Below are 14,121 nucleotides of genomic sequence, written 5' to 3' on the forward strand. Positions count from 1 at the left end.
GGAGTGTATTCTCCCGTTAGCTCCGGGTTAGCTCACATGGCTCTAAAGTATTCACTGTCTGACTGTCACACAAGCAGCTGATACATATCCCCAGTTCCCCTTAAGTGAATGTGTGTCAGTCTGAATTGACGCTGTTTCAAATCAAATCAAATCAGATTTTATTTATATAGCACATTTAAAAGCGATTTTTGGTCGAGCCAAAGTGCTGTACATGTAATAAAAACACATTACTACAAATCACAATAAACGACAATAAATTACAACAGATATATCTTAAAAACAAAATAAAAATAAAACACACGGAAAAGTCAGGAGTCGTGCTCCGCTCTAACTAGAAAGCCAGAGAGAAGAAGTGTGTTTTTAGTTTAGATTTAAAAACCCCAAGGGTCTGGGCCGACCTCACATGGAGGGGCAGAGTGTTCCAGAGCCTGGGGCCAGCTGCTGCGAAGGCTCGGTGCCCTCTGGTTTTTAGCCTGGTCTTGGGCACTACCAGCAGCAGCTGGTCAGCAGACCTTAAAGCTCTGGCTGGGGTGTAGCGCTGGAGCAGTTCAGCTATATAGGCCGGAGCCAGCCCATTTAGTGCTTTAAAAACAAATAAAAGGATTTTAAAATCAATTCTGAACCGAACTGGAAGCCAGTGTAGTGAGGCCAGAATAGGGGTGATGTGGTCACGCTTTTTGTGGCCAGTCAGCAAACGTGCAGCAGCGTTTTGGACTAGCTGTAAGCGTTTAATTGAGGCCTGGTCCATACCCACATACAGAGCGTTACAATAGTCCAGTCTTGAGGTAACAAAGGCGTTGATAACCCTTTCTAAGTCATTAAAAGATAAATACGACTTGGTTTTGGCCAATAGTCTTATTTTAAAAAAGCAGGATTTTACTACGGTGCTGACCTGCTTGTCGAATTTAAAAGTGCTAGTGAAGGTCACTCCAAGGTTCATGACCGAGGGGAGGATGTTTTTTTTGATAGAGCCCAGAATATCAATTGGAGAGGCTGGAGGTTGCGGTCCAAAAAAGATGACCTCAGTCTTGCTCTCGTTGAGGTTGAGAAAGTTTTTGCTCAGCCAGGATTTTATCTCTGCTAAGCAGTCCATCAGTTTGGCATCACAACGCTGTTATGAAAGTTTCTCTGGTATAACATGGGTGATGTTAGCATAGCAACCGAAGCTAAACTGACTACTTGCTAAGCCGTTTTCTACAGGCACATTTTACCGGCGTATTTTTCATTATGATTCTACTTGTGATAGTCGGACATGACAACCTGTGCAGCCCATGTATTGATTCCATCCGATAGCTGCTATAATAACAAACAAAACGTCTGCCTGCTCTCCACAATGATCAATAACAGCGAACGGATGGTCAAAGTAAGGTACAAATAAACAGAATCACACGAAGCCTGGTTAGTGTTGCCTGACTTTATAAAGCGTGTTTTTTTTTTACAAGTGTGTGGTTGCGTTCTAGTCACTTTGCTCAGCGCTACTGCTGGTTACAACTTTTATTTGCCGTACTCGCCTTAACTGTTAGCTCAGGTTAATCTCGCCCCCCTCCGACGTAAGCGTGACGTATGCGGTTCTTGCTTCTAGACGGACAACTTTTTGGTGCTCGAAACGAACCGGATTCCGGAGCTTAGAGGCTGCTCCGCTGCGGTGTGAACAGGAAAAACCGGTGCTTTTCAAGCTCCAGCTCCGAACCGGCCCTGAAACACTGTTGGTGTGAATGGGGTATAAAAGCTTTTTCTGACCGTTAGAGCCAATAGAATCGAAGGGGAATCTCCCCTCTCACACACATGGTACAAAAAAAAGATGGGGGCTTCGCGCATGCAGTTTTGCATCAGAGCGAACCTATACTCTAGCTCTGACATCTGGAAACGGAAAGGCAGGTTTATTGCTCATGGATTATCAGAAATCATTTCAAAGGGACACAGACACATTGGATTAACCTATGGATTAACTTCAGCAGCGTTTTTATCGTTTTAATGCCATTGAAGACCACTTTTGACCAGACTACGACACAGGTAAACCATGTTAGTGTTTTTAGCTACCTAGCGCCACATGTTTTGATGTCTGTTTTTGTTTATAAAGTCGCGAGTTCGTATCATGGAGTGATAATGTATGCACCCATCGATTCTGTGTCACCTCACGATGTGAAACGATGTCATGGATGTGCAGAAAAGATAAATAATAAGGTTTTGCGAGTGAATTTCGGTGCAGTAATCTGTTAGCATTTTTCGCTCGTTGCTAATTCAGAGGCTCAGCGTTAGCATTGTGGGTTTTATTAAAAAAAAGAAAAGAAAAAAAGATCAGTTAGATGAGTTTCTTCCCGTTACATGGATATAAACATTCAAAGTTTATTAAATGAACATGCCCTCAGACACTGTTTCCTGCAAGATGTGGAGTGCCCCGGTAACGGGGTCTCTCGGGTTTAACAGATTAAAGGGGACCTATCATGCAAAATGCACTTTTGTACGTCTTTTATACATGAATATGTGTCCCCGGTGTTCCAGGGAACTCACCAAGTGTCAGAAAACACAACCCTCTCTATTTTCCTCCATACCCAAATCTCTAAAAAAGGGGCTGCAACAGATCTGATAAAAACTGATCCAGATTTGAACACTGTCCTGACGTCAGGACGGTGGCGCTACGGCTATTGGGCCAACTCTCCACCTATCAGGGGAATGTGGGGTTGGGCCACGGCCAGCCATTGCCGCTCGAAAGCGCTGGAGACGCTGTAGTACATATGCCAGGCCTGTAAGTGGCGCTGTAGTCTGCCACAAAAGCAGCGAAGAAGACTTCCCGAGCATGGTTACCATGGTTACCCTTCTGTTTATTCTCCGCTGTGGCTTTTTTTCTCCCTCCCCGAGGCAAGCGTTTGCTCCTGCTGCTTTAATTCAATGCAATCCCTCCCCGTCGAGGCAAGCACTGTAATTCTCTCCGGTTAGTCCACCAGCAGATGACAAACACCCACCTCTCCGCCTCTTCCAAGGAACGAGGGGACCGTGCGGCAGAGTTTCAGTTAGGTTTTCTTTCGCCGGTCAAGATGTCCGTTTAAATCTTCCAGACAAAATTAGAAAAGTGCCGGTCAAAGGTCTTCTTTGTTATTTATTGAGCTTTAAAACAAATGAATAACGACTCTATAATAATAGGCTATAATAAAACACGGAGGACGGAGATCTATTTTTCTCCCCCTCTTCTGACTTGATCAGAGCGGCTCCCCTCTCCTGCAGGGGGGCGTGGTCAGCTGCAAAAACAGGGCTGGAGAACAGCAAATAGAGCGAAATGAGGCATGGCTAAAATGCATGATCTGTTTGGTATTTTGAAAACAGAAACGTATAAATATACCTTATATAGGTATGGCCCTACAATATATCATTTAAATATAGCATGATAGGTCCACTTTAAGTAAAAGTAGAAGTACTCGAGTGCAGGAATACTCTGGGTGTTTCTCAATGTCGAGTAAAGCTGCTCCAGAACCACTATTTCAAGCATACTACGTCATCGAGAGCCGCCGAAGTACTGTTCCAATGTCCAGCATACTTGGAATTCTACCGAGCCCGGCGTACTTCGTTTGGAGAAATGTTGAGGCTGCACATGTGTAGACTTCGCGGTCTTAAAATCGGGGGGGGGCCTCTCATATGACGCACACCTGCACACTTGCTCGCCTGTTCCACTCTTCGTTTTTCCGAATGCCAGGAAGTATTCTTGCCTCGCTTCTGAAGCAAGACGCTCGGAAGACATGTACTACCAAGCAAGCGTACTCGACATTGAGAAACACCCTCTGTTACAAGTAAAGGTCCTGCTTTCAAAATGTTACTCAAGTAAAAGTTGAAAAGTATTAGCATCAAAATATACTTAAAGTACCAAAAGTAAAAGTAGTCATTGTGCAGATTGGTCCATTTCAGAATAATATAAACTTAACACAAAAAGTGGTAGATGATTTCTATGTTATAACAATGCTTTTTGGCAATAAATCGTATACCGTTGGAAAGCCTGTTTTCTTACCTTTCCAATGATACCACATTTGTGAGGAACAAGCACTTATTGTAAGTCGCTTTGGATAAAAGCGTCAGCTAAATGAAATGTAATGTAATGTAATTTGTGGGATGAGCAGCAGAGCTGAGTATGTGGGGTGCGCCTATGAGGGGTGCGCCCATGAAAAATCTCCTCTGCCAATGCCAAACAGCTTTTTTTGCTGCTGACTCTAGTTTGGTGTTGTTTGGTGGATTGGATGATGGAAGTCATGCTGGTCACCAGCCTGCTCACACTCTGCTGTGGGATGGCATCCCATTCTTCAACCAGCATTTGTCCCAGGTCAGCCAACGTGGTTGTGTTGGTCCCTCTGGCACGGACAGCAGGGCCAAGTTGATCCCACAAGTGTTCAATGGGGTTGAGGTCAGGACTGCAGGCCATCCCATCCTCTCCTCTCCTACTCTATCGGTGCAGCAATCAGCAAAGTGTTCTCCACATCTTCTCCACACCGTGACCCTATGATCCATGTGCCGTAGGCAGAATCTGGACTCATCGCCGAACATAACGTTCCTCCACATGTTGAGGTTCCAGTGCTCTGAACATAATGTTCCTCCACATGTTGAGGTTCCAGTGCTCTGAACATAATGTTCCTCCACATGTTGAGGTTCCAGTGCTCTGAACATAACGTTCCTCCACATGTTGAGGTTCCAGTGCTCTGAACATAATGTTCCTCCACATGTTGAGGTTCCAGTGCTCTAAACATAACGTTCCTCCACATGTTGAGGTTCCAGTGCTATGAACATAATGTTCCTCCACATGTTGAGGTTCCAGTGCTATGAACATAATGTTCCTCCACATGTTGAGGTTCCAGTGCTCTGAACATAATGTTCCTCCACATGTTGAGGTTCCAGTGCTCTGAACATAATGTTCCTCCACATGTTGAGGTTCCAGTGCTCTAAACATAATGTTCCTCCACATGTTGAGGTTCCAGTGCTCTGAACATAATGTTCCTCCACATGTTGAGGTTCCAGTGCTCTAAACATAATGTTCCTCCACATGTTGAGGTTCCAGTGCTCTGAGCATAACGTTCCTCCACATGTTGAGGTTCCAGTGCTCTGAACATAATGTTCCTCCACATGTTGAGGTTCCAGTGCTCTGAACATAACGTTCCTCCACATGTTGAGGTTCCAGTGCTCTGAACATAACGTTCCTCCACATGTTGAGGTTCCAGTGCTCTGAACATAATGTTCCTCCACATGTTGAGGTTCCAGTGCTCTAAACATAACGTTCCTCCACATGTTGAGGTTCCAGTGCTATGAACATAATGTTCCTCCACATGTTGAGGTTCCAGTGCTCTGAACATAATGTTCCTCCACATGTTGAGGTTCCAGTGCTCTGAACATAATGTTCCTCCACATGTTGAGGTTCCAGTGCTCTAAACATAATGTTCCTCCACATGTTGAGGTTCCAGTGCTCTGAACATAATGGTCCTCCACATGTTGAGGTTCCAGTGCTCTAAACATAATGTTCCTCCACATGTTGAGGTTCCAGTGCTCTGAGCATAACGTTCCTCCACATGTTGAGGTTCCAGTGCTCTGAACATAATGTTCCTCCACATGTTGAGGTTCCAGTGCTCTGAACATAACGTTCCTCCACATGTTGAGGTTCCAGTGCTCTGAACATAACGTTCCTCCACATGTTGAGGTTCCAGTGCTCTGAACATAATTTTCCTCCACATAATAATAATAATAATAATAATACATTTTATTTATATAGCGCTTTTCACAACTCAAAGACGCTTTACAGTATGAGGGAGGGTAGACAAACAAGGACAGGCAGACAAATAAATATAGTAAAATAAAATAAACAAAAAAAAGGCAGTCAAGAGGAAGTTGATTGAGAGGGGGGGGGGGCTTATGGGTAGACAGAGTTGAAAAGATGTGTTTTGAGGCGGGACTGAAAGACTGTGAGGGATTCAGAGTCACGGAGATCTTGGGGGAGGGAATTACAGAGCCTAGGAGCTGCCACTGAGAAGGCTCTGTCCCCAAAGCTGCAGAGTGTGGATGTGGGAATGGATAGGAGTCCGGCTGCGGTGGGTCTGAGGGACCGTGGGGGTTGATAAGGAGTGAGAAGGTTTGTGAGATAAGGGGGGGCCAGATGGTGGAGTGCTTTGTAGGTGAGGACCAGAATTTTGTAGTTGATGCGATGGGAGACAGGAAGCCAGTGGAGGTCTTTGAGGACTGGGGTGATGCCATGATTTGGTAAGCGTAAGGAGACGTGCAGCTGCGAACCCGTTGGAGTCTGTTGAGGGATGTAGTGCTGATGCCGTAAAGAAGTGAGTTGCAGTAGTCGAGGCGGGAGGAAATGAAGGCATGGATTAGTCGTTCGGCTGCGGGGCGGGTGAGAGAGGGTAGGATTTTTGCAATATTGCGGAGGTGGAAAAATGAGGTTTTGACTGTTTAGCGGATGTGAGGTTGGAGGGAGAGGGTGGGGTCAAAGATCACGCCAAGGTTGCGTGCCTGATTGGAGGGGGAAACAATGGTGCCATCAATGGTGAGTGTTATGTTAGTGACCTTGCTGAGGGTGGATTTGGAGCCGATTAGGAGGAGTTCTGTTTTGTTGCTGTTCAGTTTGAGGAGGTTATGTTGCATCCAAGTTTTAATAGCTGCCAGACAGGAATCGATGTGGGTAAGGGGTGGGTTATGGAGGGATTTGGTGCTGAGGTAGATCTGAGTGTCATCAGCATAGCAGTGGAAGTCCAGGTTGAAGTGGCGGAGTATCTGACCGAGGGGGAGGATGTAAATGATGAAGAGGAGGGGGCCAAGTACTCATCCTTGAGGAACGCCTTGGGTGACTGAGGCTGTGGCAGAGGAGTGGTTGGGGAGGGAGATGAAGTGGAATCGATCAGTGAGGTAGGACTGGAGCCATCTGAGTGCAATACCTTCAATACCAATGTCCCTGAGTCGGGTGAGCAGGATGTTGTGGCTCACGGTATCGAAGGCTGCACTCAGGTCGAGGAGGATGAGAATATTGAGGGAACCAGTGTCAGCAGAGGTGAGGAGGTCATTGAGGACTTTGACGAGTGCAGTTTCTGTACTGTGGTGAGGACGAAATCCAGACTGAAGGGGTTCGTAAAGCTGGTTGGTTTGGAGATGGCAGTGAATTTGTTTGGCTACAATGCGTTCAAGAGTTTTTGAGAGGAATGGTAGGTTGGAGATGGGGCGGTAATTAGTGAGGGAGGAGGGATCAAGACCGGGTTTTTTGAGGATTGGAGTAACGGCAGCAGTTTTGAAGGCAGAGGGGACGGTTCCATGGGACAGCGAGGAGTTGAAAAGGTTAGCAAGATAGGGACAGAGGACGGGGAGGCAGGACTTCAGGAGAGGAGTGTGTAGAGGTTCAAGGGAGCAGGTTGTGGGATTTGAGGAACTGATCAGATGGAGTATTTCAAGTGGGGTAACCAGGTTGAACTGGGAGAGGAGGAGTCAGGAGGTCAAGGGAGATAAGTGGTAGCGGTGGAGGTTGGGGGAGATGCTTGTAAATCAGATGGAGCTGAGAAGGAGTGGTTAATGGCGTTAATTTTGTCTGCGAAAAACTGGAGAAATGAGCTGCAAGTAGCGGAAGTAGAAGTAGGGAGGTTATCAGCACGGGGTTTGAAGAGCTTGTTAACTGTAGAGAAGAGGGTCCTGGGGTTACGGGAGGCACATGTTGATGTTCCAGTGCTCTGAACATAACGTTCCTCCACATGTTGATGTTCCAGTGCTCTGAACATAATGTTCCTCCACATGTTGATGTTCCAGTGCTATGAACATAATGTTCCTCCACATGTTGAGGTTCCAGTGCTCTGAACATAATGTTCCTCCACATGTTGAGGTTCCAGTGCTCTGAACATAATGTTCCTCCACATGTTGAGGTTCCAGTGCTATGAACATAATGTTCCCCTACATGTTGAGGTTCCAGTGCTCTGAACATAATGTTCCTCCACATGTTGAGGTTCCAGTGCTCTGAACATAATGTTCCTCCACATGTTGAGGCTCCTGGCAGCCATACGAGACCGGAGAGTGGCTGCTGTTTGGCATTGGCAGAGGAGATTTGTCACATTTTTCATGGGTGCACCCTACAGACTCAGCTCTGCTGCTCATCCCACAAATGCTTGTTCCTCAAAAATATGGTACCATTGGAAAGGTAAGAAAACAGGCTTTCCAACTGTATAAGATGTATTGCCAAAAAGCATTGTTACAACATAGAAATCATCTACCAAACACAAATTGCCTTACTTTTTGTGTTAAGTTTATATGATATGTTTTATAATTATTGATGCATTAAAGTGTTATCAAAGCTGGTGAAGGTGCAGCAGAAAGGAAACAGGAAGTGATCTTACTGATGTTCCTGAAGTCAGGTCTGTCCACAGACGGCGACACAGACAGGGTCTTATTGGTGGGCCCCACGGCCCCCGCCACATAGCGCTTACAACCTGATTACACAAATAGATTAATATTAATGATACACACATAATTAAATCTCAGAGAGTCAGGGATTGTGTTTATCTGCTGATAGTGATGTGCTGTAGTAATGAAAACCAGTCAGCTGACCTGTTTGTTTGGTGACATCATCAGCGGCCCTCCTCGCCAGCTCTGCGGACGCCCTGTTGAGACGATAAGCCTGCACAACAAACCAAAGCACAACATGTCAACATTTTAAAGTAAGAAACAAGCTTGCAACTATATGACTTTTTCTTATGGTTACATGGAACCTGAAGTATCCTAAGCTTGTCACTGGAGAACTACATATAAACACCCTAAATCACATGGAAACTACACACACATAGAATACAGATGTATAGATGATATGAAGACAACGTGTGGAGGCTGATGCTCTACCTGCTAATAATGACAGAAAATAAGGTTGAGATTATGATAATGAAATTAAATCTTTAACAAACTAGAAGGGCACTCCTGAAGTGAAAAACATCAATCATATTGTCTGTTATAGGTCCATAATAAATACAGTTAATGCACCATTTTGTGTGAAGAGAATTGCAATTTAACATTCTTTTTTAAATTGGAGCCAAAACAATGTTTGAGGTATGAGGTTTGTTTAGACGAGAGGGGCTGTTTTTAAGCCAAGTCGGCTGAGGGCAGGCAGGATGTTGCAGTTTCAAGTGGAGATAAGAGCGAGGTCAAAGAACTCGGTGAAACAGCTGCATGTAGAAATGGAGTCAGTGGTTGTAGCAGTGTCAGACTCAGACTTCATACCAGGAGTTCCAGCCCGTAGTCTGCCTGCGCCACACAGGTGCTGCTGAATGTGTTGGTCTCGATGATGTCAGCACCAGCCAGCAGGTAGTCCTGTAAAGACACAGGGCAAAAGTCACACACTGCACACTGTTTTCATGGAGACATGCAGACAGTGGTTTACAGGGAGTTCTGCTGATTATAAGACATGCTCACTCTGTCACTCTGCACTGTGTTGAGCACCACAAACATGATTCAATTTACTTCACCAACATTCAAGATTTTATGTCATAATATATACACAACTAGGGTGTAGTTATATAATGAATGAAAAACTTGGGTCACAGGTTCTTCAACGATTTAAGTCTTTCACATTAAAGAGTTTAGTAACATTCCTTATTTAGGAGACACTACTGTGGCTTTACATATTGTTGTTGCTATGAGATGTACTGGAGACCAATTAAGGACCCAAACCAAAGAAAATGGTGCAAGGCAGACTTCGGGCACATATGTGAAAATCATTCTTAGTAATGCTTTGAATTAATAAAAGGATCAGATTAATAAAACACACAAATTCTGACTGTAAAAATTAGAACACATGTTTCCTGTGACAGTCCAATTTGGCTGTGAAGATAATGAAAACACATCTAACAAGTCAAATGTAATGTAATGTATAATGATCAAGCATTATAGGGTTATAGTTATGATGAGGAAAGTACCTATGACTGTGTGTGTGTGTGTGTGTGTGTGTGTGTGTGTGTGTGTGTGTGTGTGTGTGTGTGTGTGTGTGTGTGTGTGTGTCCCACTCGGCCTTTGTCCTCAGCAGACAGAGACAGCAGCATGCTGAATCAGCATATTTTTATATCTAACTCTGGGATTTATGGTGTTCTTTCCACCAAAATAAAGTTGGTCATTGTTAGAACAGTGGAGACTAACCAAAAAGCGTTGGTACATTTGTTTCTGTCAAGTGTGAAGTGTGTTTTAAGGTTGTATTTGTCTGTAATAATGAAACAGGTTGAAAAAGATTTCCTTACTTGACATTTTGGGAGTTTATGTTTGTTAATTTAATAGACTTAAGAAAACAAACAGCTAATAAACTATGTTAATAACAGTTAACTCACATTTCATTTGGAATTTAGCTTTTTGTATATTTTATTCCATGATATTTCTCTTTAGTTTTTAATGTATGTATATTTAACAACTAATTTCCTTATACTATGTTCATGTTTGCACCACTTACCCCAAAGCAAATTCCTAGTATGTGTAAACCTATTTGGCAATAAAGATATTTCTGATTCTGGGCTAGCAAAAAAAATGTTTGTCCTTGACAATTTAATGGTGTTTTTATTTTCTTCCAATGATCTTTCTAGTTTGTACTTGGCTGGCATTAGAACACTCTGAAAAGCACAACCCATAACACTGAAATGACCTGCCTGACTGATACCTCTCAGGGTTAGTACTGAAGTATATTTTCCCTGGATGATTACCTTGTGTATCGTGTAAATGATTTCTGGCTGTGTGAGACTGAGGAGGTCGTTGTTGCCCCTCAGAGATAGAGGGTGTTCTTTAAACTCCTCTCCCCTGAAATCTTCCTCTTCAAGTTTATGCTGCTGGATCATGGTGCCCATACCCCCATCCAAGACCATGATCCTTTGCTGCAGCACTGCTCGCAGCTCAGACTCCAATGGACAACTGCATCCTGGAAAAATTAATGGAACCTACATTTATCAAGGATTTTACACAAAGACAACAGGACTTTAATTCAAAGAAAACAAATAGGATAAGTGATTACATATTATTAAAGAACATAAGATCTTCTCATGTTCTCATGGAGTAAATCTGCCTAATTTCTGACATGCACTGGTGATTCTTACTGGCACTGATTTCACTACAGTATAAATCACTTAATAATTCATCATAAAGTTTCTTGATCAAGAAGAACCTGTTTTTTTTTTAAAAACATAATGTTATGCTGAATAATCTCTACGCAGCAGATTATCTCTACTAACAGTCAGTATTCCTGTCTAATGAGTTCTAGGGACCTTTGAAAGATGCTACAAGCTCTAAAGGCCCTGACACACCAAACTGACACCAAAGAACACGTCCCGACGGACCCGATTGTTGTGTCGCCTCAAGTCCCTTACACACCAAGCCGATTTCGGCCGTCGATAGATGTCGATAGATGTCGGGCCGTCGATGAGCGTCGTGTCACCCTACTCAGATTGGTGTGTCTTGGAGTGTCCCGCACCGTCGTGTCTTTTCGGCCGTGCCGACACCTTCCGCCGCCGATTCAACATGTTGAATCGGGAGGCTAAAGGCTAAAGGCCGTCGGCCAAATAAATCACTCTGATTGGCTGTTCAGCTTAGCGAATCAGTGCATGAGAAGCGAAACGGAAGTGAGTGACCCAAACAAACTATTAAGAAGGCAAATCTGTTTGGTACAATATTCTATAATTCTTGCATAACTTTGCTACTACTGTATGTTTCACACAGATTGGTTGTGAACCCATTATGAGGGAGATCTTCCCATATCACAAGAATAATTGCTGAGAACATATTGATGATGTATTACCCCAGTGACCTGTATGTTGTATGTTATTTGTTGTTTCCTTTGTATTGTCTTAACAACTTAAAAATAAAGTATAAAAAAAAAAGAAAAAAAAGAAGGCAAATCTGAGATTTCATTTAACTCCAGCTCTCGACACAGGTTCGGGAAAGCCCCATGAGCTTCTCGCTGTACAGTGAAAATGGAACGCACACGCTATTTGTTGTTTGTTTGTATAACGCAGTCTGTTCTTCTTCTCTCGGTGTATCACGCAGTCTGTCTTCCGGTTGTTGCCTCTTTTGAATGACGGATACACACTACCGCCGCCTGCTGGTACCCTAACACACCGCAAAGACTTCAGCCGACGGCCAATTAGCACGTACGCACTGCGCATGTGTGAGTGGCAATAACTCTCCTTACCAGCAAGCGGCGGTAGTGTCTATTCTTAATTCAAAAGAGGCAACCGGAAGACAGACAGCGTGATATATACAAACAACAAATAGCGTGTGTTCCATTTTCACTCTCGTCCATCACAGACTGTTTCACAGACTGTTTCACATAGCGACTTATAATCGAAAACATGTTTAGTGCGATACTGGAAAATGAAAAATAATAGCCGCCTGGGTGTGCCTTCTTCACTTCCGTTTCGCTTCTCATGCACTGATTCGCTAAGCTGAACAGCCAATCAGAGTGATTTCTTTTGCCGACAGCCTCCCGATTCAACATGTGTGTCCGGGCCTTAAAGGTCCTTACACACCCAACTGACACCAAAGAACACGTCCCAACGGAACGTCGCCTCACGTCGCCTCAAGTTGCCTCACGTCTCCTGCGTCTTGGCCATGTGTCGCACTGGAACACACCGCAAAGACTTCAGCCGACGGCCAAGTTGCACGTACGAACTGCGCATGCGTGAGTGGCAATAACTCTCCTTACCAGCAGGCGGCGGTACTGTGTATTCGTCATTCAAAAGAGGCAACAACCAAATTTAATTTTAATGTTTTGTCTAAGAGATGCTGATTTGAAACCGTTGGTATACAGTTACGGCATTTCCTGTTTCTGACGGAGAGAGGGGAGTTTGTCCCAAAGCTTGCAGCTGTATTTACTCCCTCCATCTGACAGGAGGGAGCCTCGAGCTGCGAGTGTCACTCCACGGAGTTCACTCCGTCACGGAGGGGGGAGTGTGTAGGTGTAGGGTGTAGGGCGTGGTTTGGGATTGGGCCTGTGTGTCGTTGTCAGTGGCGGTTCTACGGGGTGGCACGGAGTGGCAGCTGCCACCTCAGAAAAATGCCTTGCCACCCTAGTTGCCACCCCAGTTGGCAGCTTTGTTTTGAAAGAAAAGTTGTGGCTCATCGGACATTTATGAGAGAAAATCTCTAATGTCCGAGTGCAAGTGAATGCAGCACAAGACGCGAGCCTTGTAACCCGGTTATGGCTAGAAAGGATACGTCTTGTGTAAATATGACGTCACGTTCTCGTTGTAACTCTCGTTGTAATCGGAGCGGCTTGGAAACACATCTACAGCAGTAACATGTAGGGATGGGTACCGAGCCCCGGTATTAAACGGGCCCCGGGGCTGAATTATTAAAGACCGTGGTACCGTTAAGCTCCGACGTTATCGGTCTTTTTATCGGTACTGGAGACATCTAAAAAATATGTCATGTGTATTATTGCTACACAAACATTATATTGCAGTTTTAGTGTCGCCAACTCCGTTTCTAATACGCAAAAAGACTGCAAAATGCGTCATTTTTTGTATTTTCGATCTCTCCAATCCAGACGAGAGATCTCTCTCCCCCGCCTGTGTGCGAGGGGGCGGGGCAGTTTACACACACGCAGCTGCTACATGCAGCAACACACACACACGGAGGAGATGGCGGAGAGAACGCGCTCCGAGGTGTGGTTAAACTTTACCCGTCTCGCTTGTTGCCTAAAGTGCAATAAGAGTTTAGAATGTCAGGGGCGGTAACACGAGCAATTTGTCTAAACATCTTGCAAAAGTGCACCACGTTCAGACGGAGAAATGCACCGGGTTCGACTGTCTCTCTAGTAGCTCTGTAGCCCCATCCACGAGTAACGTTTCCACGTCAGGTATACAGTATTATGTATGCTAGCAGCAACACACGGAGCTAACTCAATGGTTCAAACATGGGTTAATGATTAGAGGGAACTGAGTTATTTAGTTTGTTAAAGTTTCAGCCATTCTGTTCACAGTTCTGTCATCAGATTATTTAATATGATTTGTTAAAACGTTGTTGTTTCTGTTGATGTGAAATATTATGTATTTCATTTAAATAAAAAGCAATGTTAGTTTTGTTAACAATTTGTTAATTTTCATTTAATTGTTTATTTGAATAGGGACAATGCACATTAATGAACACTTTAGA

General features: G+C 44.2%; 1 protein-coding gene across 1 annotated transcript in view; it reads right to left on the bottom strand.

Annotated features, from left to right (window-relative positions):
* The window catches only part of mtr (5-methyltetrahydrofolate-homocysteine methyltransferase), a 54,384-nt gene that overhangs the window by 37,565 nt on the left and 2,698 nt on the right, over positions 1–14,121 (bottom strand). Inside the window, exons 2-5 of the mRNA XM_034120168.1 lie at positions 10,680–10,891; positions 9,217–9,306; positions 8,554–8,623; positions 8,343–8,435 (exon numbers count right to left, since the gene is read on the bottom strand). Of these exons, the coding sequence (XP_033976059.1) occupies positions 8,343–8,435; positions 8,554–8,623; positions 9,217–9,306; positions 10,680–10,891 (465 nt within the window). The remainder of the gene's footprint in view (positions 1–8,342; positions 8,436–8,553; positions 8,624–9,216; positions 9,307–10,679; positions 10,892–14,121) is intronic.

This window comes from Trematomus bernacchii, unplaced genomic scaffold (genome assembly GCF_902827165.1).
Source record: "Trematomus bernacchii unplaced genomic scaffold, fTreBer1.1, whole genome shotgun sequence".
NCBI classification, from domain to species: domain Eukaryota; kingdom Metazoa; phylum Chordata; class Actinopteri; order Perciformes; family Nototheniidae; genus Trematomus; species Trematomus bernacchii.